The 26,628-nt window shown below is 39.9% G+C and overlaps 1 protein-coding gene across 5 annotated transcripts in view; it reads right to left on the reverse strand.

Moving 5' to 3' along the window:
• Positions 1 to 26,628, reverse strand: part of INO80 (INO80 complex ATPase subunit) — a 74,242-nt gene that overhangs the window by 6,742 nt on the left and 40,872 nt on the right. For 4 of the 5 annotated variants that reach the window (XM_086614177.1, XM_086614175.1, XM_086614178.1 and 1 more), the window contains 8 exons: positions 26,434 to 26,574; positions 20,611 to 20,836; positions 13,875 to 14,002; positions 9,380 to 9,474; positions 4,292 to 4,364; positions 2,479 to 2,637; positions 1,040 to 1,142; positions 387 to 475 (listed from right to left, as the gene is read on the reverse strand). In XM_086614177.1, coding sequence (XP_086470303.1) covers positions 387 to 475; positions 1,040 to 1,142; positions 2,479 to 2,637; positions 4,292 to 4,364; positions 9,380 to 9,474; positions 13,875 to 14,002; positions 20,611 to 20,836; positions 26,434 to 26,574 — 1,014 coding nt within the window. Of the gene's footprint in view, positions 1 to 386; positions 476 to 1,039; positions 1,143 to 1,762; positions 1,909 to 2,478; positions 2,638 to 4,291; positions 4,365 to 9,379; positions 9,475 to 13,874; positions 14,003 to 20,610; positions 20,837 to 26,433; positions 26,575 to 26,628 lie in introns of those variants that run through there. The other variant, XM_086614179.1, reaches the window with a different exon arrangement.

A 26,628-nucleotide genomic window follows, 5' to 3' on the forward strand; every position in this document is an offset into this window, starting at 1 on the left:
TCTCTGTTCTTGTCATGACCCTCAGTCCTTTTATTATATTTTTCTCCTCTCCACTTCACTGGGGAAGGAATGAGAGACCGGCTGTGTGGAGTTTAGTTGCCGGATTAGCCTAAACCACAACAAGCATTGTTTGGGTACACAGTATTTCCTTATTTTTCAAGCTGCTTATGATATTAAAATACAAATAACTACACATTATGTATTTTGTAATATCCCTCTTCTGCACAAGCAAGTCCCACAGATTGATGTTCACTGGTGAACGGAAGAAACCTTTACTCATTATACTGCCTTTGCATAAAATGTTTCCACACTACATAACAGTGTGGAAACTATTGAGCTCTTTGGGTTCTATCACTGACACAGGCAACCACTTTGCATCAAAGTACCTTTTCAGCATATTTTTCCCTTTTACGTTTACGTTCCTTCACACGATTTGTTTCTTCTTGCTGTCGCTTCTCTTCTTGACGCTGACGCACTGTCGTAAAAGAAATACAAAGTTGTCATCACTGGAAAGATATTTCATATCCTTTTGTGTATCTCACAAGAAATTCTAGTTCTAACAGAACTGTGAAGAAAAGTCAGTGGTATTAAAGCTAAAACATATTGAAAACATGACTATTAAAGCTATTTGTATCCAAATTATTAAAGTCTTAGTGAAATTCTTCTTTCGAGCAACATCAGAGCATATACTTCTAATACAGCTTCAAATCATGATGAAATACAGCATTTTTACTAGTACTTTTCATGTCATGACCTACATAATTCTTCTCAGTTTTGTCATTCAGGAACAATGCAATGATCCTGAATGAGAGCCAATAAAAACTTGATCACATCATCATGTCTCTCTTGCACAACTTCATCTCTCAGCTCAGCAGTGATATGAAACCAGCTTGCACTAACAAGAGTTAGCAATACAAAAGGAGCCAGGAAACAGAAGCTGTTATCAACAATACATGTGTTTGCAGAGATAAAAACCACAGATTTCATAAGCTAATGAAGTGGAAGATGGGGAAAATGCTGCAACACAAATTTCACATACACTTCTTTTCTAGTTCCTCATCATCCAGCAGAAGGCTGACCACCTCTTTTGGCTTCAACGTGTCGGGTTTGAAATTGCCACCTGAAATCACCATTCGTTGGATCTAGAAGGAAAAAAAAAAACATGAGAGGAAAAAAAAGGAAAAAAAATTACTCAGAGCAGCCATGAACCCAGCCTCACTACCCTTCACTGAAAGCCAGCCAAAAAAAGATGCCAGCACATCTGTGTATGTCACAATTGACTTAATTTCTCTATCATATCAGAGTTGGTAGCAAAATTTCAGGGAAGATTTTATTAAGAGTATAAAGTATGAGAAACAACTGAGTGAGAAAGCAGGAAACTGCCATTCCTTGTGCAAAGTTGCACTTCTAAAGCATCATGTAATAAACAACAAATGATAACAGTATTAATATACTGCTGAACAAAAATTAAAAATACAGCAGTACTCCTGTCAGGTATAAATTACCACTCCAGTTTTTCAAGTAATCTGCACAGAAGATCACGCAGATCACATTCTTAAAGACATTTTTAGTCTCCTTGACTGAAAACTAAATCTCCATTTTCAGTCAGCGTCTCAGTTTAAGCAATTCACTCAACCTCTATTACTGCAACTATATTAAAAAAAAAAAACCACAACAAAATAAGAGTTGTAACTTCGCAAAAGAGAACAAGCTTTGGCATAAGCCAATTTCAATGATTTGGATCACCAGCAAAAACATTACACTTCATTCTCAGGTTGACATCAGGTGACCCTAGTGCAGTATCCGAGAGAAAACCAGTTAAGTTTCAACAAGGGAAACGTGAATGCCTTCAGCTGGAGATGCTTCAGTTGCTGCAGCACCATGATCAGCATCTACTTAAGACAAAAGCTAAAAGAAATCCCGAGTACAGAAACATGAATGTTGTATAAAGTATACCTACTGCTACCAAAGAAAGCATATCTGCTTAATTTTTTCTTGCCAATAAAGTGTCATGAGGTTTGAAGTCTCTAATACACTCACTGCTTGATGCTGCAGGACGCTAAGCTCTTCTGGCAACCCTCATACCTCAAATAATTTTCACTTGATTACCTTCCAAATTTCTTTTTAAAAAAAAAATTCAGCTGTGGTATAACATTGTAACATGAGAGGAATCAGTAGCCCTGACACAGCAGAGACAGAAACTCTAGTCTTAAAGAAAGCCTGAGTAGTTTCACTGTGCCATAAGAAATAGTTCTCATGAATTCATAGTGTAAATAACCAGCTTCTTCCTAGTTCCTACAATGCAGCTCTAACGCTGCTGTGTTAGGGACACAGATTCGTTTAAATAAAAAGACATTCCCTTTTGGCTTCTCTTCTGTCTCCCTGCAGATACTTTTTCTGTTTCTTTACACATTTAGATATGTGTTTTCTGATACTGTTTCTGTAACTTCTTGTTCCAGAAGATTTCTTTATTCCCACCTCACTCTTTTCCTTAGCCCTTTGTAAGATGCGCTCCTCAATGGTGCCTTTACATATCAATCGGTACACAGTGACTTGTTTTGTTTGACCCAGCCTGTGTGCCCGATCCATGGCTTGCTGGTCTACTGTTGGGTTCCAATCACTGTCATAGAAAATCACCTGCAAAACATCACCAGAACAAAAAAACGGATGAAATAAAACTATACATTCAGAACACCTGGTGATTAAACAAAAATCCAGTATATTGATAAAAATAAAGGTTCTGCTATACACCCCACAGAATTACCAATCCACTGCAGGCTGTATTAACCCAGCTTTATCCAGTCCTATGAAGTCTTTATCATTGCATTTCAGAGGAATTCAAACTAATTGACGCTGTGAATGCTTCAACTTCCACAGAACATGTTTAATATTTTCTTCAACAAATCCGCTTTGGAGGCACAAAATTCCTAAGTTTGTCACCACATTAAATCACTGTCATGTAGTTAATTATAGGCTAACCACATTATGAACCCATTTTAGTATTACTTACCTCAAGAAGAAAAAGCCTATCAAATTAGAATTTCACATGAAAAGTAATATTCCAATCTTTTTTCTTTCAAACCTGGATAAACTCTAGTCTAGTCCAGCATTTCTAATGCTTTTTACTACAGAAAACTGAAATGCCACATCACGTTCATATCGCCCTATCATTCCAACAGTACTTTATGCACAGTAGGCATATAAAACAAAAACATTTAAAAAAATTTAGACAGCAGAGTAAAATATTCAGAAAGTTACAAAAACACAGAACTAAAAATGACTCATGCAAGGAGCCTGCAGGAGCATGCCTGTACTTCCATCTGTTTATTTCCTGTTGAAGCAATTTCAATCGAGAGAACTTTTAAATTCTGAAAATCCTACAGATACTTGCTTTTTTCAGATTTCTTGTAAGTGACAGCAAGATACGATGGAGTATTTTAAAAAATGAATTATGTAGTGGTTTTGATTTGGACATTTTTGCTCTTGTGTGGCTAAGGACTACGGTCTGTATTGGGGTGAAATCTGTATGCACACAAGGTATTGGGTTAGAAGCACAAGAACAGCTGTTACTGAAGAGATACAAAGTTCACGTAGGGCAGTATTCCTTCCCTAATGATTAGTGCCAGCTTCTCCAGAGTGCCAGTCCTTGCAGTTCACTTATACCAGTATGCCTTTACGCCTTGGGTGAGTCGGGGGGAAGGAATTTATCCTTCCTGACTAGCTGATATTCAACTACAAATGACCTCGTACTTTTAGAGGCATTGCTTCATTCTTCTGTGCACAGAAAAAAGCGTAACCGATACCTGTTCTCCTGATTCCTTCACTGCTGAACCTTAAGAGCAAATACTCATACATTAAACAGCATTCACTGTATGAAAATGTCATTTGCATCTGTAGATCCCTTTGGTCATCCAACTGCTTTCTAGGCTCTGGTACTGAAGTATGTGGGGAGAAGAAACATATTTCCAACCGCAACCAAAAACTGTGTACCAAGTGTCCAATATTCTACAACTTTGTCATCAAGATAATATCATATTGTAAATATGAGTGAAGTGAACAAGGTTACACAATTTTGTGATGTCAATGGCAGTACTAAAAATATTGATGAGCATGGTTAAGAGTGCCAACTTTCACAAAGACCAACGTTTCTAAATAAATCGTGAGGCTGGAAGGCAGGAGATGAGCAGCTTGGAGGCATATGACGCAGGAAAAGCAAAGAAATATTTATTCTGAAAACTATACATCAGAAAGCAGATTTTTATTCTGTACTGCTTTATCAAGCTTCACCTACCGTATCTGCAGCTGTAAGGTTAATGCCCAAGCCTCCAGCTCTTGTGCTTAACAGGAACACAAAAATATCATTCCTGTAGATGAAAAAGGTTAAAAAAACCTTAATTTTCTGCACGATGAACAAGAAATAACCACAGAAGTAAATTTTTTGACCCATATAAAGTGATCAGGGCTATTTCTATTACTTGAACACTGCAGAACATTTTGTGCTGTTCACGATCAAGAAAAAAAATAAAAATGACTGACTGGAGAGAATCTAATCTACAAATCAGGACTGTTGGAATATGCAAACATTCAGTTTGCAATAGCAGCTTATTAATTGCTATCAAAACAAACCAGGGCGTGTTTATCTTGCCCACACTGGAAATTAAGGTTTCATATGGACAAAGAACAACTTACTGTTTCACAGAACTGATTCACATTTAAAAAAATGTCGGTTTAACAATGTTCAATTAATATAGAAAGAAAAACAAATGTTGAAACTGTGTAGATACGAGTTTTGTTTTAAATTTGGTGCTTTGAACAGAACAAACAACTCTGGGGCGGGGGCGGGCAGGTGGTGTGTGTGTGAGAAGAATAATCTTAATAAAAAACCAAGGTGGCTAAAGGTATATTAGAAAAGGACGAAGGTCCACCGGCACAAACATAAGTCCTTCAGTCTAAGAACTTCTCAACTCTAGTCCTAATTGTGTTGCTGATTCAAATTAAAAGTTCTAATACCTTTTGTCCACTTTTCTTATCTATAAAATGAGGATAATTGATTCCTCTCAAGATAGTCATACAATTCAGTTTTGATTGACTGTAAAATGTTTCAAGGATGACTATGTAGACAGTACTAGTGATCAGATACCGCACAAAAGTGAGTCACATTCATTTCACTCTAACTCAAGTTCTTTGAAACACAGGCTGTAAATCAACTCCATTATTACTGCACACGTGCTATCCTTCCCACCTTGCAGCATTTTTAGTTTGCACTGTGTTACATTTACATTCCTCGGGATTCCTCAGACAGCATGAAAGTCAATGACAAACCAGTTGCCTTTGGTGAACACGGCCCTCCAGACAGATGGCCTTAGTAGAATATGAATCATCATTCCACAACACACTTCAGGAAAACCATCTCTGAACACCTCCTTGAGAGATCCACAAACCCTACTACAGTCACTAGCCCCAAGGCTTAGACTTGCTGGCACCAGACTTAGGGATGCTGACTGCTAAAGAGAGATGAGGCACCCCAATACCTGATTTGGAATAATCCTCTAATCCTAATAATCCTTTACATAACTGAGGAAGGTGGGGCAGAATAGACAAGTACCTGTAACAGTGCATTGAGCCCTAGTTACAATCTGAGGAGTCAACGAAATGGACAACAGTTGTTAAAATTCAGTGGTAGTTCTAACACTGTGCACACAGGAGACAAAGGAGACAGAAGACAAAGGTCCGTATGTAGGATGACCAACTACTGACGAAAACTCAAGTGTTAACAGTGAAATCGTGAAAACAGTGGAAACAGTGAAATTTCTGCTAAGGCTGTGAATCTCACTAGTGCCACTTCGGAGCTCACCAGTATTTATCATCATATGGATCTGTGAAGAGGCTGACACAAACAAAGCAGACAGTACTGGTAAGGACTCTAAAGAGGCTGACATACGGGAGTTTGAAAGCAAAGCCCTCTGTTTCAGAGAAGACACTCTGCAATGCCACGTCCTTTTGGTATCACACTGTCCATACACTAGTGCATATAAAATTAGTAAAGCACCAGAAACTCTTGCTGAATGAGCAGCATGTGACATTTCATTCTTGACTATGTGTAAAGGAGTCTGTCTCTGAAAGTCCACTCAACAAATCTAAAGAGTCTTTTCCTGCCCTTCCTGAAGTGTGAGTGTATTACATGCTGTTATGCATATGCTAGAACAACTCGACAAATGTTAATAAACTAAGGGTTCTGGAATCCATATCCTTGAAGGTCAAGGTGAACTATTTTCTTGGGACTCAAACTTCAAGACATTCACAAGTCCCTGGCAAGGCTGTATCATAAAAACCAGACTGGCAAAGAACCCATTCTGGTCCAAGGTAAGATTTCCCCCTGCCCCACCTAAAGAAATTAACAACGGACAACAGAAATAATTATGAAAACTATGAATTAACACACACAAAAAAAGTGCCAAGAACTCTAAAATTAGGAAGGGTTTCTGGCAGTCCAAAATATCAAAGTACAATAATCCATCCTGAGCTATGGACAGCTGGCAGGAACCAAAGCTGAGCTGTCAATCTCTAGATTTTTATCTTGCAGGCACAAAGCCAAAGGAGTCAGCAGGTGCCTGTTCGCGATGTAGGTAATCCTTGGCCAGGAAATCTTTTCACTCTTGCAACAATAGTGGAATGTGCATTTAGACAGTCACCTGAATATCCGGCTGTGAAATACTTATGGAAATGCCATACGGGAAGGAAAGAAAGTGGACAGTGTCACAGACTACAGAAAAAAATTCTCATTCCATAGCTTACATATTTTCAGCACTCTGCTAGGATATCCTGCAGGATAGTTTAGTCTCAGTCAGGCTTTTTTTCCTGGAAATATTTCTCATAAGTAAATCATGTATAAAAGGAACTCAACTAACGTTTTAATAGGAATTCTTGTTTAGACTGGCTGACCTGTATCTCAAAGGGATTTCCTCCCAAAATGATTATTTTTCTTCGGTTGTTCTATTCATTAATAGAACCAAATTCTGTTCATTAATAAAAAACAAATTTCTTCACTTCTTTTGGCTAAAGGACCTTCAAGGAAGAAGAGTCAGGATTCTAGGAGGACATCATAACCTGCAAGGAACCTGTTTCTGACAGGGAGAAAGGTACTGCATGGTCCTCTCACTTCAGGTATTTAGCACACGTTCTTTTCAAGTTTTGTTGGTCTGAGGAGTTCACTAGAAGATTCATCATTGCAACACAGTCCTTCAGGTCTTTAAGCCTCATGAACCAGTGGTCTGAAAGGCTGTTGTATATGGCTTTCCCTCCTATCTTCAGTGTGATGATTTGAAGTAAAGGGGTTCTGATGGCAGGAGAGGGGATTTGCTCCCTGTGACTTCCCTGGTTTTGGAACCGGGTCAGACGCGGTTCTGGCCACCAGTTCGGACTCCCATCCCTCTCAGGGTTGAGCCAATCGGTGCTTCTGTGAATTGCCCTATTTAAGTCGGGACAAAGGAACTGGAAAAGGTGCTTTGCGCCCAGGAGTGAGGAGAGAAGGGAGGAGGGCGCTGCCCCCACTTCCCGGCTCCCGGCTGGGTGGCTGCCCGCGCCAGGCCAGGGCCACCCGCTGAGGATGGTGGCAGCAGAGCTGTCTGGAGAACTCGAGGAGCACCCTGCTGCTGGATGCCTGCTGGGCCAAGTTCACCCAGGGAGGACTGAGATCTCAGAGAAACGGCCACACCGACACCAGGTCAGTGAAGATGGAAGGGAAGGAAGTGTGCCCTAGCTGAGTTTCCCCTGCAACTGGTGGTGAGACGGCAGGCGGCTCCCTGCAGCCAGGACAGACTCGGTGGAGCAGAGACCCGCTTGCAGCCCGTGAAGAAGCCCACGTTGGAGAAGACATGCCCGAGCCTGAGAGAGGTCGTGGAGAATGGGACACATGACAAGGCAGAGACGCATCTAAAGTCCGTGTGATGACCCACGCTGGAGCGAGTGGCAACAACTCCCTAAGAATCTGAGACTGTGGTAAAGCCCGCACTGGAGCAATCCGATGGGGAAGGATTGCATCCCGCGGGTAGGACTCACACTGGAGAAGTCTGTGGATTTTTCCTTGTGAGTAGGGGATCCACTGGAGCAAGGGAAAAAGGGTGTAAGGACTCCTCCTCCTTTAAGAAGGAGCGGCAGTAACAACATAGGATGAACTGACCTGCACTCCCCCATTCCCTGTCCCCCTGTGCTGCTGGGGGAGAAGGTAGAGCCGGGAAGAAAGGAAAGGGGGGGAGAGGTGTTGTTTTTAAGATCTGGCTTTGTTTCTTTTTATCCTCTCAAGTAACTGGTTTTGTATGTCCTTATCCTTTTAGGTAACTCTTAATAAATTGCTTTGCTTTAAGAAAACTGAGTCTGTTTTGCCCGGGACCATGGTTGGTGGGTGCTCCCTTGGTTCTTGTCTCAACCCTCAGTCCTTTTATTATATTTTTCTCCTCTCCACTTCACTGGGGAAGGAGTGAGAGAGCGTCTGTGTGGCGTTTAGTAGCTGGGTTGGCCTAAACCACAACATTCAGCTATGATACCTTGGGACCGCTAACACAAGGACTATCCTCTAGTCTAGAAGGCTGCTTTCACCCCACAATAAACAACAATCTAGGAACTAACTCCTCTGAAAAAATAAAAGGTTACAAGCTCACATCAACATCCAGGAAGGGTAACGTTACTGTGAACTACCATACCAAAGTGACATGCTAGCAAGCCATATCTCATGGCCAAAAGGAAACTTAATAATTGCAAATTCAATCATTATAAATGATGCACCCTAATGGAGAAAAAGTTATACTAAAATATATTAACTTTATTATAAGATGTTTACATACTTTTCTTTCCTGAAGTGTTTGCAAAAATGGCAAGAATCCATCTCGTTTTACTAAATAAAAAGGGTTAGCATATCTTTCTATCTAATAAAAATCCTCATTTTATCACTTGTATATTATTTTAAGGTTTCTTAGTAAAACATGCTCAAATGGTTTGTTTTGCAGAAAACTAGGTGATTTTCAAAGCTCTAGCATATGCAAGATTTTCAATCTTATCTTTACAGCGTCAATTGTCAGAGCATATAATAACCAACAAACATTTGCTGCCTTTCTACTTCGCTTCTTTATAAGCAATAGCATATTTAGAATGGCAAAAAGCACAATAGGTGGGTACGCTAAAATTGCTTCCAATACTGTTTCACAGTGACAAATTCCTAAATACAACTAAGTTCAACATTAACACCAGTTGGTCAGCAAAGCACCTAGAAACAGTTTCAGATAAATGAGGTCTATTTGATAACAGGAAAGATAATTTAAGTGCAAATTTCATTTATTTCCATGTACACACAATTTAGACAGAAACACCTTGTAAAATACATTACCTGTTCTGAAAATCTGCTACCATGTCCCTTCGTTCTGAAATCTTTGAAGAACCATCCAATCTCATGTAGGTATGTTTCCGATAAACCATGTATTCCTGCAAAGAACACACAGCAGAAAAATATAGTTGCTCTTGAAATCATTCAATCTTGATTCTTCCATAAAAAAATACCCAAAACAATAAAAGCAGAATTGCTACTTACAAAACCCAAAACAAATCCATAAATATCATCAACAAATATGCTATACGCAATCTTAGGTAAGCAATACTTTATAATAATAGAAATCAGAAATTAAAGCCACTCAATTATATGTCAGTTTTTGCATTTTATATATGAGATAAATGACTGTGTCAGTTCAGAGTTGGGGATGCATATGCTGCACTGCAGACAATGTTATGGTACATGCCTTTTTTTCTGTAAATAAATACGAAAATAAAATCACTAAAATAGGAAGTTTGTTTTCACAAAGTCTATATTTTTACTAAATCCTGAGCTTTCACTGTGTAAGCGAACCTTTCCTAACAAACCAACTGTATCTGCTCCCTGCCAATTTTAATCCATTTGAGTAGTGGTTTTAAAAACCCGTTAACATACACAAACATCTGTCCATGCGTTAACTCACTAGTAAAGAGCCTGCGAATCGCACTGCGTACAAGAACAGTTCGGCCATTACATTGGTGTGTCAGCCCACAGCTCATGCCAAGCAGCAGAATTGAACCCACTGCCTGGGACACAAATCAAATGGCAACTACCAGGAATGCTGTAGGCAAAGGCTTTTTCCAACGAGAGACATTTTTCATGCTCTAAGGTACTCAGCGTTTTCTGACACCTGTGCAACTATCAATAAAATCTGAATTACATAGAAAATGCTTCAGGCTGTACAGACATCCTTAGAGTTTCTTTGGAAATACGCCCTCTGATATTTTAACAACGTGATCCTTGGCTGAGGAGACACAACCCCTACTGGTTACGTTTGTCAGATTTAACCCTAGTGGTGCACGTGTCTTTTTGAAATGCTGTGACTGCAAACGAAGACAGAAAGGAAACAGACAGCGCTTCAGCAGTAAGAACTATTGGATTCATCTTGCTCCAAGCTGCAGCATTCAGCAGATACAGAACCAATGTGCTGTGAGACGACACGGCAGTGCTTGTGCTCTAATAAACCTTCTGACAGTACCATACTCAGCTCTCCTTTTCACCTGTCCTTCAGGGCTCCTGTTCCTTTTTTGTTCTGCTTTGCTACTGCAGAAAAGGTGAAAGAGCTGCCATAAGGAACCTGGGAAAAAGACTGCTATACTGGAAAGAAGCTTCAGTGTACAGCAGATGAAAGAGAAAAATAGGTAAATAAAACTAACAATGTGGAAATAGCCAAAGTCATACTTGGTCTAACAGAACAGAGCTCATGGCTAGTATGATTTCTGGAGTACAACAATGTAAGTTCAAAGCAGAGAACAGTTACTTTACCACATGGACACTCAAGCCCTAATTTACTATTGATTTATTCCATTTCTATGACAGGTTTCTGTTGCCAACTAAAATCAGAGAGATACGGTTGTCAATTAGGCACTATGTGACCTTTTTCCAGATTCGATCAACCCTTTTTCTATTATCATAAGGGTCTTTTCCTTCCATTTCTTTGTTACCGTCTTTATCTACCTTTATGATGATTCAGCCTTCCAACATCTTGATTTATTCTTCCCTCATTTCACTATTAACCATCTCTTTATTAGCGTCTTCTAAACAAACTTCAGCACAAATAGAAAACAACTTCTTTCATTCCATCAGGTGCATTTATCCTTATCCCAGATCTTAGACATTTCCACTAGGGCACAAACTACAAAAGAATAAGCTATTCTACACCTGTAACACTGGCATTCATGGGTTGTCTCCCCCCACCCCGCAAACTAGCTCTGTACTTTAGTCTTTGGATAACCATCTGTTCAACGCTCTGCTTAACAGGTTCTGGTCGGCCTCCATCCACCTCCCTTTGATCAAGAAGGATACTTCACAGTAGTGTACCAGTGTTCATATGAAACACTCTTTTTTGTGAACTGTTTTTATCCAGTACTTTTCAAATATTAATGGTATTCTTTTCCAATCCAGAAAAAAAACAACAACAAAAAATTTCAACTTATATTACACTTGTCAGCAGTTTAGTTCTTTGATCACTTGCAGAAATGGCATGCTTTCAGCTTTAAAAAAAAAAAAAAGAGAAAAAGAAAAGAAAAGAAGAGAAGAGAGCATTCTGATGGCAAAGAAACCATTCAAGTAGTAATACACCTGGTCTCTACTGTAATTGTGGAAGGCACTTGGTGACTGCTCATTTTTCTAGTTCCCACAAGGAGTGATGGGGTAAGCCTCATGAGGAGGTTTTAATCTCATGGGGACATTTCTAGTAGACCTGCTTGGAAAAAAAATCTACCTGCCAATCTTGTTTAGTGGAAGGGGTCACCATGCCACCAGAAGTATCAATTTAGGAAAAATAATGAAAGTGGCCCTGGCAACAGAGTACCTATACAGGAAACACACATGACACAATGACTTGAGTATGTTAAGAATGTAGTGCTGTTAAAGTCAGTGCTCTTGAGGTCTTCGACATTGATACTTTCTCAAAAAACTATAAAATGTTTTCCATTCACGTTATTTCATAGTCCAGATTGAGTAGTCTTCTGTTTCAACACAACTAATAAATAGGACATCTTATGTTCTTTCATATTCAAGTAGGCAGAGGGGATGTATTTTGATGTCTCAGGTCAGGAAAAAAAAAAAAAAATCTACTGCTACACAACTTTTGCAAGGATTTTCTCACAAATTGAGTCCTAACTCAATTTTTAGCTTGCTTAACTCCAGCTTACACGGGTGGAGAGAAGGAAAAACAGAGGACTTGGTAGGTGGCTTACTTGGGTAATAAAACCCAACAAGTAAAGTTGAGCATTTTGGAGATGCAACAGCAAAATGGTGTGCTCCCAAGCCTTTAAAATGGAATGCTAACAGAAAAGACAGAAGCACTAAACATGCTGCTTTATGAGCTTCATGGTGTAACGCAGGGCGTTAACAAACCTGCACCATGTCCGATGTTTGCCAAAAAGAGAGGCATAAGAAGCACTGCTGGGCAAAGAGCCAAGATACAGAATTGCAACCATGCAAGTTCTGTTTTTCCTCACAGCAGAGTAACAAAATTCAGTTTGTGATTTGTTACTGAAGTACTAACTGCTGACCTTAAAATGCACTCCTCATCATACAGGACTCACGATTTAAGCAGCTATTGGTTCACACTTCTCATTTTTTCTCTTCACTTTATTGTGGAGAAAACAGTATCCCATGTCAAACGCTGCTGAGGGAGACCACGTACACCTAAGACTAATGACTGAGGGATCACAGAATCTTGATGTTTTAGTAGTACTGAAGTTATACTGATAAATACAAATATTTTCCCACCTACTATGTATTCATAGTCAGAAAACTTTATCAGGATTGCGTCTTTAAACTAACGTACATCAAGCCTCCTATTTTCTTATTCAGAATTAGCCAGTCACAGAAGTTATTACCACTAATTCTTCACTGATAGGGGACAGAGGCATTGTGACACAAGATATTCTTTTTTTCGGATCCATCTGAAAACTCAAAAACTTTGCTGTCTTCAATAGAAGTCCAGAGAAATAAAAGTATTTTTTCTAAGCTTTTTAAGTATTATCAATAGGAAACCAAATTAATACTTCTACTAGTCTCTTCAGACTAGCTCTTTGGTGACATGCTTGCTAATCAAGTATCGTTTTTTTTTCTCCTGAGGCAGGCTCACTGTACTTAAATAATAAGTAATGACTTAATTTCTAGTTTCTTTCCTATCATACATGCCAGAGAACATCATCTTATTAAAATCTACCAAACTTCTGCACAGGAATAAGATGATAGAGGGAAGCAGCAAAAGTCTGAAATTACAAGCAATATAAACAATGTGAAATTAATCACCATTCTCTCTCTTCCTTCCAATAAAAGGACACATGGGCATCAAATGATAGCAGAAGGAAGCAGTTCAAAACCAGCAAAAGAGGATAATTAAGCCATGCAACCCCTCGACACAGGGCAGTGCAAATGACAAAAGTTTGCAAAGGCTCAACATGCAACTGAACAATTTCATGGAAAAAGAATCCATTTAGGGTTACTTAATATACAGAAGGCACATCTGGCTCAGAAAGCTCTTGAGCTGCAAACTGCTGGACAGTGAGAGACTAATTTTGAAGTACCACTATTGTTGTACATCCTCCCTATATCATCTGCTGTTGTACACTGTTAGAAGCATGACACTAGGACGGACATCACATCTTACTTTGTATGGCAGCTCTTATATTCTCATATTAATGCATTTACTGAGTATCCTTCAGCATAATAATTTTATGCCAGATTTTCTGCATCCAAGTTATAGTACTTGCTCGAAAACATTGTTGCTACATCTACATCTTCAGAATTTGTCCTCTATAGGCTATAGCTCTCCTACCTCCAGTAAGTCAATCATCCGCGTCATCTGGGAGTAGATGAGAACTCTGTGTCCTTGAGATTTCAGCCGTGTCAACAGAAGATCAAGAGCATGAAGTTTTCCACTGTCAGTGATCAGACTCTCTTTGTCTAAAAAGAAATGGAAGGAAAGGAGATAACTAATAAAGCCAAAAGAGCTACATGCAACAAGTTAACGTCTAAGTTTCGTAGCACTTCACTGCATTGTAATCCCTAAAGTAACGAGTTGTAATGGAAGAAACTGCAACATCCCTTCTGGCTGACACTTGCAATCACACTGCTAACAATAACTTTTGTTTGCTGGGACGGGAGTATATGACTATACTCACTTGGAAAAATCTCATCACAGACTGATCTCCTCACCAGTATGGACTCAATCTTTTTTTTGGACAGTCATTTCCCTCATCTAAGGATTCATCCTGACCAGATCAACCACCAGAACATGCCTTGACAGCTGAAGAAATTTTTCTCTGCTTCACGTGTTAAAACGCTGTCCTTCGGATGTTTGCTGCTATGTGCTGCTGAGCTTTAGACTTATCCTCCACAGATACAGTTTCAAGGTCAAACCCCTCACCAATAGGGAAAGTAAAGAACAGTTCTCTAGGTCATTGTAAAATAACAGCCCCTCCATAGCACTGCCTTAACTTTTCCTTCCCTGCCCTCTGTTTTTTGGGCTGGTTTTGGTTGATGGTGGTTTTTTTTTTTTTTGCTGCTGTTGTTTAAGAAATATTTCCAGATGGCAATCTTTTAAGTCACTTCAGATTTTATACTTCGTGTCCTCTCTATTTCAGCACTGCTCATGAAGTATTTTTCAGGAAGGAGACCTTCCTGTTTGTACATTCCGTACACAAACTTCAGTAAACAATGCATTGCTGTTGAAAGAGGATGAAGAGAAATTTTCTTAAAAAAAAAATTATCTATTGGAAAGGCCGCTGATGATTCTTTATTCTTTGGGATGTCTGAATTTAGGTTTGCAGCCAAAACAGAATGTTGACAACTGCAGATGGTGCAGGCTAGTACAGAACTCAAATATTTTCGGCATGTCTAGCAGGTACCATTCTCTAATGTCTAGCAGGTAACACTTCCGCACACTTCTTGTTGCACAGAATGAATTAACTTATGGGGCTGAAGAAAATTCAGCTTTCTGTAAGGCAGTTAAGTGTCTTGCATGATATTCTGATAAAAAAGGGAATATACAAAAATTAACTCATTCATCTGAGTACCATGCATTTTAACATAGCTAAAACCAAGTTCACACTAGTGGAACAGAGGAGTACGGATCAACAACAGCACTCCTAAAAAAATCTTATGAGCACAGCAGGCAACACAGTCCATGAGTACCCAAATGCAGCGATGTGGCACAGAGGGCTGTTTGATTCTTGCACATACAACCAAGGGTTTGCTGCAAAAAGCAGGAATGTAGTTGTTATTCTATACTTAATTCAAAAGATCATTTTGAAATAATGTGTCTAGGTTTAGCACACCTTTCAGAAAGGCTGTAAAAACCAGAAGGTGTTCAGAAAAATCTCCAAGGTTTCAGTGTGTTAAAAATCTTTCCTGCAGCAAGGGAGTTCAGAAACTTGATCTATTTCAATTTTTCAAAGAGCAATTGGCACTACTCAAGGTTCTTCTTTTGGGCAAGGTTTTTAACAACAGAAGCGAACTTTGTATGAGCAGAGAAAAGCACAGTATCCAGTGACTTGTGAAAACTGTAGAAACAAGGCATGTTTCCCTCTTTCCAATAGTGAGGAAAAACTAATCAGCAACACTTTTATCCAGAAACATGATGGATTCTTCATCACTTTAGTATTTCAATCAAGTTCTCTTTCAAAAATACCCGTTAGCTTAAATATAAATAATGGACTTGATGCTGGAATTAGTGGGATCTACATTAGGACATCAGAAGATTCAGCCAACAGTCCTGCTTTCTGAAATTCAAAAAAATGTGAATTGTCAATATCACTTAAATTAATAGCTATTCTATTTGGACTACAAGCCAATGCTGTGAACACCCTCTCCTTCGTTAAGTTTAGAGCCATGCTCCTGCAATTCACTAGCTAAGAATCTCAGCTCAGCCTGGCATTTGTTCCGAGTGTAACGTAACATATAATGACGTACCCATCTGTAGAACAGAACTCGGTCCTAATTACACACAAATAGTTGATAGTTGCATGCATTCTTCTAAGGAAAACCAAACTTTGAACTTGGGCAATTAAGTACAAATGCAAATGACTTATGGTTATTTGGTTTTAAAATACATCTATGTAAGACAAAAACTCTGCACAGTAGGAATATTTACTCTTTGTACAAAATGTTCTTTCCTTTAAATCCATACAGCCATGACATTTTGCTTTTATTCTAATTGGTTGGCTTGCTTGCTATTTCATAATGAATTAAATTGAGTGAAGCATCATGAGAAGTTTAGATATATATGACCAACTACTACGATTAGTAATCAAAAGCCATATGATTGGAAGGAAATTGAGAGAACAAACAAGGTCTGTTCAAAAGTCAACCTCGACTGACTCAGATTAACACATTAGCAAGTTTCCAAAAGCCAACTGCTACTGTTTTTTCTCACACAGGCATGAATAGGTAGAATTAAGTTTTGCTAACTGGAAATGATGCGTGTCCTTTGCTGCTGGCTCCTTAGGTCTCCATTGTGTAAGTTACTATTTTTAAATAGCAATAAAATGCAAATTACAAGTAAAGAACTTATTTGCAGATGGTATTGCAGTCTGAAAAGTTATCAACTTTTTAGCAGTTCATAATTTGTCCAATATCTCACCATCAGAGCAGACTGCACTGGGTTTTTTTAGAAAAGGAAAACAGAATTAACAAAGATTTATCATCTCTGGAAGAGAAAACCATTTGACTTTAACCTGGCATCTTTAAGCGTGTTATTGTGATATCATTGTGTTCTCCAAAATCAAATAGTTTTGCAACTTTAAGCAAGCCTGCCACCTAGTGCTTCAAAGGACAAATTCTGGAAAGTGTTAAGAAAAAATGTACTACTTTATTCATGCTATCTTCAGAAAACACCAATTATTCAAAAGAGGAGAAAAAGAAAAAAAAAGCATCTTGCACCTCTAGTTTCTCTCCTATTTCTCATTCTCTTCTACCTTGAGGAAAGAAAAAGGTGGTTTCCTTCTTACTTAAATAGGATTTCCAAAATTTGCAATTCAACATTTTATGTTTTTAATGATCAGCGAAATTTTCCAATGGCAATGTCTTTGGATTATTTTTTTTCTAATAGCATCAAAGGAAATGTTAAAATTTTAAGCCAGTCAAGAGACTGAAGTCCTGGACTGCATGTCAAAGAATGCTCCCTAGGATGCAATTTTTGGATTCTTCTTCAGCGCTGCATGAAATGAACAACAGAGAAAAAAAGAGAACCAGAATAAAAAGAAAGTAGCTGTAAAATAGTATTGTAGAGCTTTCAGTCTGAAAAAAAACCCTCCCTACTCCCAGCCACGCAAGGATATGGACATAAATTATCTACAAGGGGATACAGTGGGGTCCTACGGCCTGGGAAGAAGAGTTACAAATGATTATGACTCAAAATAACCCCAGTCAGGAGCTCTGGTCAATGACTGTAGCTGGGCTCACTGCTCTCTGGAGAATGAGACAAAGTGCTTCTGGCCATGCAAAAAGCAGAGGAAAGAGAGATAAAGTCTGGGTTCCAGTTGACACCCCTGGTTCCCCTCCCGACAGTCTGCACGGCACAATGGGGTCAGTGAGGAGCTAGCTGGCTCTCACAGTAAACAGCCAGTGAGGCCGGTGCTTTTTATCGATGCTAAAAGGACTCAGACACTTCCTGCCATTTAATCCAGGACCATTTTTCTTTCAAAGAACAGGAAAAGCCTCAAGAGATTCCCACAGTGATCGCAGCTGAGCCTGCTGCCAGGGTACTGGGAACGCCAAGTCTGGGACAGGATAGATCAGGGTTAGGAGAGAAAGGTATCCCCTTTGCTTCTTGTCATCTCTTTACTGCAGGCCTTCACACCTACTGTTTCATTCGACACTTGCTAGACTTCAGCCTTGTAAATGGCTCCTTCAGCACATCAGTCACTTTCTGTAATGCACTGTGCCTGCTCCTGCATGTATAAACACAGCTGTCCTGTTGTTGTATGTGCCCTCTCCTCTTAGAATAAGTTTAGGTTTGAATACTATTTTCCAGCTAATTAAAACACACCTGTATGAAACTACTTTTTTTTCAGTCAACTTTTAGCTCCAACACCTCCTAAATTAAGTCAGCTCTACATAACACTCTCATCCCAAACACCTCAACCAAATTCTGTTCTGTGCTTTGACAACAATTTGCCTATCCTTGCACCTATTCACCCATTCCTGCAAGCTTCTTGTACCCCATCTTTATCCCTCTACAAATTTTTGCTGATGACAAAGTCACCAGCTTAAAATGGCAGTCTTTTCAAGAGAACGCCCCTCTTTATTCTGCATCGGCTACTTTTCTTCAATTCTCTATCCATGCCTTCTACCTTAATTTATCCCTTTACTACTTCCCTCCTTTCCACTACAGCGATTCATTTTCTGTTTCCAAATGATAAACGATTCAGTGAATTCCTGAAAAAAGTATAAAATCATCAACTGTCATTGAACATTAATCTAGTGCAAGGTCAAGAAAAACGATTTCTCCATTACATAGACACAAATATGCATGTGCTTCAAATGACTCCAAGTATTTATGAGGTACCTTCTTAAATCGGACTGTAGCAAGCAAAAGGTCATTTTCCTTTTACTGTACTAAATTCCTCTGCCAAACATCCTTGACCCAAAAGGGTCTGGGAATAACTTAGCATCTGGCAGTGTAAGCTGTTTTTCCTCTTGGCTATCTCTCAGATCTCTAGTACTTGCTGCAGAACTCTTGTTCAGGACCATCTTCTGACAGCTAGAGTGTGTGCGGCCCATGAAAGTCACTGCAGTATTGGCAATCAAATTCTAGCAAATCTCAGATTACTGTAGTCTAATTCTAGGAAAAAACTTAAGTACATTTACTTTGGGTTTGATGGATGGACCACTCGGTGGATAAGGAATTGGCTCAATGGCCGCACTCAGAGAGTAGTGGTCAACGGCTCAATGTCCAAGTGGAGACCGGTCACGAGTGGCGTCCCTCAGGGGTCCGTGTTGGGCCCGGCCCTCTTCAACATCTTTGTCGGTGACGTGGACAGTGGCATGGAGTGCACCCTCAGCAAGTTCGCCGATGACACCAAGCTGTGTGGTGCCGTCGACACGCTGGAAGGGAGGGATGCCATCCAGAGGGACCTCGACAGGCTGGAGAGGTGGGCCCGTACCAACCTCATGAAGTTTAACCAGGCCAAATGCAAGGTCCTACATCTGGGTCGTGGCAATCCCAGGCATAAATACAGACTGGGTGGTGAATGGATCGACAGCAGCCCTGAGGAGAAGGACTTGGGAGTACTGGTGGACGAGAAGCTCAATATGAGCCGGCAATGTGCTCTTGCGGCCCAGAAGGCCAACCGCGTCCTGGGCTGCATCAAGAGGAGCGTGGCCAGCAGGTCGAGGGAGGTGATTCTCCCCCTCTACTCTGCCCTCGTGAGACCTCACTTGGAGTACTGCGTCCAGTTCTGGAGTCCCCAACATAAGAAGGACATGGACCAGTTGGAGAGGGTCCAGAGGAGGGCCACGAAGATGATAAGAGGGCTGGAGCACCTTTCCTATGAGGACAGGCTGAAAGAGTTGGGGCTGTTCAGCCTGGAGAAGAGGAGGCTCCGGGGTGACCTTATAGCGGTCTTCCAGTACCTCAAGGGGGCCTACAGGAAAGATGGGGAGAGGCTGTTCAGGAGGGCCAGTTATGATAGGACAAGGGGTAACGGTTTTAAAATAGAGGGAGGTAGGTTCAGGTTGGATATTAGGAAAAAATTTTTTACCATGAGAGTGGTAGAACACTGGAACAGGTTGCCCAGAGAGGTGGTGGATGCTCCATCCCTGGAGACGTTCAAGGCCAGGTTGGACGAGGCCCTGAGCAACCTGATCTAGCTGGAGATATCCCTGTTCCTTGCAGGGGGGTTGGACTAGATGACCTTTGAAGGTCCCTTCCAGCCCTAACCATTCTATGATTTACTAGTACACTGGTACCTTTTTACCACTTTACCAGGAAATATGAATAAGTCTTCTTTATTCCAACTGAAAAACTCAGTAAATCTCTCATGCCTTGTTTTCCAGGCCAATTTCCTCTGAACTTGGTCCCCAAACCCATCCTTCTCATGGTAGATCTCTACAAGTAATGTTTATCCTTTCACCAGAAAGACCAACAAAAGATCTCTTAGGTCAATGAAGGTCTTCCAACACACTAGGAGGCAAGATACGACTGTTACTTTTCCTGCAATCTTCCTATCTCCAACCTCAAAATAGTATTTAGTTGTGAGAGTAGACTGTGCTTCAGTAAGCAAATCCATCTCTTTACAGTCATTTGGAGCACAGACACACTAAGAGAGATTTGTAAGCATTAGAAAGTTTGTATTAGACTTGTTCAGTATCCATTGACAACTTTACTCCAGATTGAGCATGTGAAATCACAGTGTGTTTTAAGATATGAGAGTTAACTTTCACTCAGGAGGAAAACCAAACACACAACCACCTCCACTCCCTCAAAAAGCCCATAAACAAGCACAATTACCACCGAAGAGCAGATGTCTTTATTTATCTCATTTCTGTTCCATGACAACGTCCAAACTTACCTGGTATCCTGATAAAAGACCAGCCATTCTGAGGCCTGATCCCTAACAGCCCTCCTGGATACTCTGGGAAGAACTGGGAGCATTGCTTCAGCCAGTCAGCTGCTAGCTCAGGAGCTCCATTGAGAACACACTGCTTTGCTTCAAGACTTCCTCCTTCCTTCAGCGCCCTGCGCTCATATTCTGCACTTCGGTCATTGCAGTAGAACTCTAGTGGCACAGCTGTTACCTACAAATAAAAGAATAATCAACATTCTTGTTCAGATTTACCCTCCTCCCCAAATCCCCAGTTCAAGTTCCTTCCCACAGGATCAAGTTTTAAAAGTCAAATCATTACTGACACGAAAATAATCTTGGGCTGGGTTTAAAATAAGCAATGATGCAACATCTCCTTACACCACAAAAAAAGTCCTATGAATGACTAGGCAAGGGCTACTTGCCTTTTGATAAACTACACCTTGTGCCAGCTGCTACACAACTGACAGCAAAGCTAAGAGTAACAGAATTGGTATCCTTGCTGCACCTTTCACTTTGCCTAGATTTTTTTTATTTTTGCTCTTCACAATCAAGTATTTACCTAGAAGAGATGATGAGATCTACACATCATCCTTAACACAAATTCATGTGGTAATTTAAAATTCGGAAGACAAGTAAATTAGAAAGGAAAAAAATGAACAGGAAAACAGCCCTGTTTTGGAACAGGACATTTCTTGGGCTTGACAGCTGATTGGAACAGAAGTGGGCCACAGAAACAGTGCAAGTGAGCACAGGGTGATCTTTCTCTTCTGGTCATTCTTTGAATCCCTTGCCCTACTACCTGCTTCAGAACATACAATCCAACTGGACAGTTCAGTGCTGCAAACACAGGAACTCTTGATTTCATGCCATGTGAGCTATTCTGGAACAGCTCCATCACTTTAACTCCCCCTGCTCTGCCCCATCCGCCCAAATTTGGACAGAACGTGGAAGGTCCACGTTAGTCAAACAGCTGTTTGCTGGTGGCTGTAAGTTCCTCGAGTAAAGAGTCCGTTCCAGCAGACAAGGCTGTCCTTCATACAGTCTATGGCTTTCTCTTACCTCTTGCTTACCAGGGTAAGAGACAATTTCAAGACATTGAAGTAATAAAACTCAAAAGCATAACTGAGCCATGGTACATAAGAGAACAGTCTACTCTGATAGGTTTTTCTTACGATACTTCACCAGGAGTTAAAAAGCATGATTCAAAGCAAATACAACAATTAGAACACTTTCACTCAAATACAAACACATAACAATTCACTATCTAGTACAAGAATCTTTCCAATAAAAATGCAGACCACTAATTTCTTCCTCCTATCTTTTATGAATATAAGCCTGTCTTGGGCCCATGTTCTGAACTAAGTATTTACAAAAGCCATTCATAACCTAATTTACAAAAGAAAGCTAGTAGAAACTTTCACATACTATCAAGAGACTTACTAACATATTGTAAACTCCCTTAAAAATGAAACTAAAAATTAATATTAGACAATTAACCTTACAGCATGATCTTAAGCCAGAGAAAAGTTATAAATTTGCAATGCTCTGTTGCTTTTTTCACCAATATAAGAAGCAAATAAATCACTACTTTAGCAGTCAGTGCTGCTTTTATTTCAAAGTACAACCTAAAAAAGATCATTCTTGTAGACTCATGTAAGTTAAAAACATTGTCATGAATCCTAACACTGTGCAAAATGAACACGTTACCTATGGAACTATGAAAAATAACATTAAAAATGAAAAGGAACACAAAGGAAATCAAACTTGTGAAAGTTTTCACATTTTAAAAAAGGAGACAAAGCTGCATAGGAAAAAAAAACAGTACGGCAGTCTGCAGAGTTTGCCAGGGAACAGTCAGTAGCTGAGTTTCTGGAGAATCAAGAAAGGGTGGGGACTGGTTTGCTAATGGGGCAACTGAAACATTAAATGAAGTGAAAGAACTGTCTTTGCATTGCAGCCGAAAAGCCATTATGTACTTGAAGAAGGATGAATTTTTTGTTACACCTCACTCTAGCGTGACATAGTTAACTACTACATATTGAGAATAACATATATAACATTATACCATGCAAATGAAAATATTTTAAGGGCTTAACTAAAGGATAAACAATAAAATAGTTTAAACGTCAACAGTTTAAAATATCGTACTTTAGAACCGTAAGATGAAGGGTGCAACCCATACCTCAGGACAGACTGCCTGATATCTTAGATGCTGACTGCTCCTTTCTGAACATTTACCAGCTAACTTAAAGTCAAAGGTATCAAAAGCAAGACCTTCTTGGTGGAAGGCTGTGGTCCACTGTTTTACAAGAGCCCTTCCTGGAGAAAGACATTAATCTCACGAACATAGACTTATTTTTGCAAGGGCAAATCAATTGTTTAAATAGGTTCGTAAGCACAATTGTAGTACATATCACAATAATATCAACAAAGCATACAAAGTCTTAGCAATAATGGTAAAGCTACTGTTTTGCAAGATGCCAAGAGCTATTTTTAAACTAGATTAGCTTATAGGTTGTGCTGGTTTTGGCTGGTGTGGAATTAATTTTCTTCATGGTAGCTAGTTTGGGGCCATGTTTTAGATTTGTGCTGAAAACAGTGTTGATAACACAGGGATGTTTTTGTTACTGCTGAGATGTGCTTACACAGAGCCAAGGCCTCTTCTGCTTCTCACACCACCCACCAGCAAGTAGGCTGGGGGTGCACAAGAAGCTGGGAGGGGACACAGCTGGGACAGCTGACCCTGACTGACTAAAGGGATATCCCATGCCATATGACGTCACGCTCACCATACAAAGTTGGGGAAAGAGGAAGGAAGGGGGGGTCATTTAGAGTGACAGTGTTTGTCTTCCCAAGTAACTATTACACATGATGGAGCCCTGCTTTCCTGGAGACGGCTGAATACCTGCCGGCCCATGGGAAGTAGCGAAGGAATTCCTTGTTTTGCTTTGCTTGCGCACACAGCTTTTGCTTTATCTATTAAACTGTCTTTATCTTGACCCAGTAGTTTTCTCACTTCTACCCTTCCAGTTCTCTACTGGGGATGGGGATGGAATGAGCAGCTGTGTGGTGCTTAGTTGCTGGCTGGGGTTAAACCACGACATAGTTCTATGCACACAGTCACATGAAACACTGGGAATTGAGAGGGACCGTGTTAAGAAAGACTTTGTATACATTCCCACTGCTTCCTAGATACTGTTAGAGTTGATGCTATCTTGGAGTGCCATCTGCAGTCAAAGCACAGGACTGCCTTTTGTGGGAGAGGGCAAAACCTCTCACAACTAAATCTTGTCTGAACACTGATGTGCACCGCAACAATGGTACAGATTTAGGTTGTTTCTTTTAAAGGACACTATTAACCATCACATTTCAGTTGATATTTCTACACTGGACAGAGTGGAACAAATACTTGCTCAGGCACAGACAACCTGCCATATTTATTTCCAGGACACCTAGGACCAGCAGCCACCACACATAAAATAAAGCAGACTAACTTCTGACACAGAAACGTGGCTTGTCTATTGAAATCAATATGGAGATGCGTACACTAGGATTTTTAAAAGAAAAATAAAGTCTCATCATAAAATCCTACAAGCTACATTTCAGAAGAAAAGCTAGTAGGAGACAATCTTGAGACAAACTCTGCATGTGCCTCTGCAATTTCTGTTAACAAGAACAAATTTTTCATGTAGGAAGTATGCCTGTGTAACACTGACTGACATCTGAGGACATAAGGCTATCTTTACCATTCGCTCCACACTTTTTTAAATGCATACACACACTTCTAGGGTAGAGCTCTGCATCTTTTACATGTCCTTACAAGAAAAAATGACACATTTCAGAAACAGATCAAAAAAATCTTCCATGCAAGCTTGTTCATGCTCCCCCTTTCTTCTTTTTGTCATGGCATATTTCAAGTTTTTTTTCCAGGTTAGTTTTACTTGTAGGTAAAGGTAGGGTAGTCCTTAGTACTAAACCCTCCTATGTCAACACGTTCTTGTCAAACTGACTGAACATGACAGTCGTGGTTCAGAAATCAATTTTAAAAATACAGCGATAGGGATACATGACTGCATTGCCACTTTAAATTCAATAACTTCATTTAGTTAGGGTAATTTTAAAATGCTTCCTGCATTTATCTCCATGCAAAGTTAACCTTTCAGATACTGCAAGATGCCCAAAACCTCTTCTCACCACAACACCTCTGACATACTGGGATCTACGGAACTGCTGAACTAAAACAAACAATATTACTCTAAACTGAATTAACCAGCTTCTTATTGAATACAAAACCACAAGATCCATCCTTCAAGTTACTTTTGTTTGTGATTGAGGCCTGCCTGTACTCAGGAAAACTGCCTGCATAAAAACAAGACTATAACACTGAAGCCCCTCCTCACCAACTACCCTCCTCCCTCTCAAGCTGCTACATAAACATACACTCCTATTTCTATCATTCGCTCCATTAACTTCCCCAAATTCATCACAGGTCAAACAACAGAAGGCTATCGTTTCTGAGAACATATGTGCTTTTTCTGCTGTTTCAAGTCTTCTACACTCCTGCCAAAAGTTTCTTAACAACCGTAAAATTAAGTCTTTGTATTCTTAGAAACAAAAAGCCATGCCTCCACTTCATCGCTTTTACACACCAGCCAAACCAAAGCAAGCAGCTTGTATTCACTAGAATGTATGTCAGATATGATCTCTTTTCGTCCTTCCCTTCCCCTTCCTAAGTAGCGTTCTGAGCCCCTTTCCTCCCTTCCTAATGTATAGGAAGTACTCAATATTCATCTGCAATGCAAATTTAAGTACAAAGAGCATCAAATCAAACGAATCTGAAGAAGTGGTTTTCAGAATTTACTCTCAGAATAACTGCTTTTTCTTGAATCGGGTAATATGTCGTGACTGGGAGGTGATACGTGACTTTGATAATTGAGTTGGATTCCTGGCCCCTAGAGCTGCAGGCACTGATGAATTCAGCTCAAGGAGCAGCATATAGGTGACAAGCGGAGTCTTACTTGCCATCCTCCCTTCTCCAGATGCCTACAATTGCACAGTCCCATTTGATCAAGTCTACAGCAAATACATCAACAGTAACTAAACAATATAGCACCTGGATAGCCTGCTAACACAAGTACATTCTGTCCAGCTTTGTCAAGATCCAACAACATGGAACGAAATTAACAGCCATAGACTCTCGTGTCAGCCCACAAAACTTCAGCTAAAGTAATTTCAAAATTCAGTTAATAGTTGATGGACAATCCCACAATCCCAAGCAGTACCACTTAATATCCCAAAAGACTTAGAAAATGCCAACTCGAGTAATCCTTATATATTGCAATTCAGTGTTTTGTTTTTGGAGTATAAGCTGCTGCAATGAGAGAAAACGACGTGTTTTTCAAACAGCATTACTCCTCAGCCCTCTTGTCATCAGACATCACCCAACAATCAACGTGTTCTGTTCATATCATACCTACATCTCCCCCTTAGATTACTGGGGAATAATCTACTTGACAATCTCTTCTGTAATTTTACTGTTTTTATTATTAGGAGAGAAAGTGATATCTATGTATCTCAGAATAACTCCTGTTGGGTGCATCTTACAACCTTCCTTTTCCCTTCAGTACACATTACAGTCACTTCCCCTGTGAAAAAAACCACTATTGAATACAGTAGCGAAAGGATATCCTCACAACAGTTTCACCCAAGCAAATGAAACTAATAGATCATCCTGCTCTTAAGACACAATTCTAACAAGATTTAAAACACAATAGAAAACACATAATTTACAACTTAACTGGGACTTACCCGTGGGCTGGCTATGCACAGGAAGGACGGCAGCTCAGTCACCTGGCAGCACCGTACACATGAGGTAGCTGATCTCCTTCGATGTATGACGTGATCTGAATAGCCAGTAACTGCTTTACAGTGGCTACTGAACACAAGGTTCTGAAAACAAAATTAAAATTAAGAAGTTGCTATGTCTATAAAGAAAAACTCCTT

The sequence above is a fragment of the Tauraco erythrolophus genome, chromosome 6 (assembly GCF_009769465.1).
Source record: "Tauraco erythrolophus isolate bTauEry1 chromosome 6, bTauEry1.pri, whole genome shotgun sequence".
NCBI classification, from domain to species: domain Eukaryota; kingdom Metazoa; phylum Chordata; class Aves; order Musophagiformes; family Musophagidae; genus Tauraco; species Tauraco erythrolophus.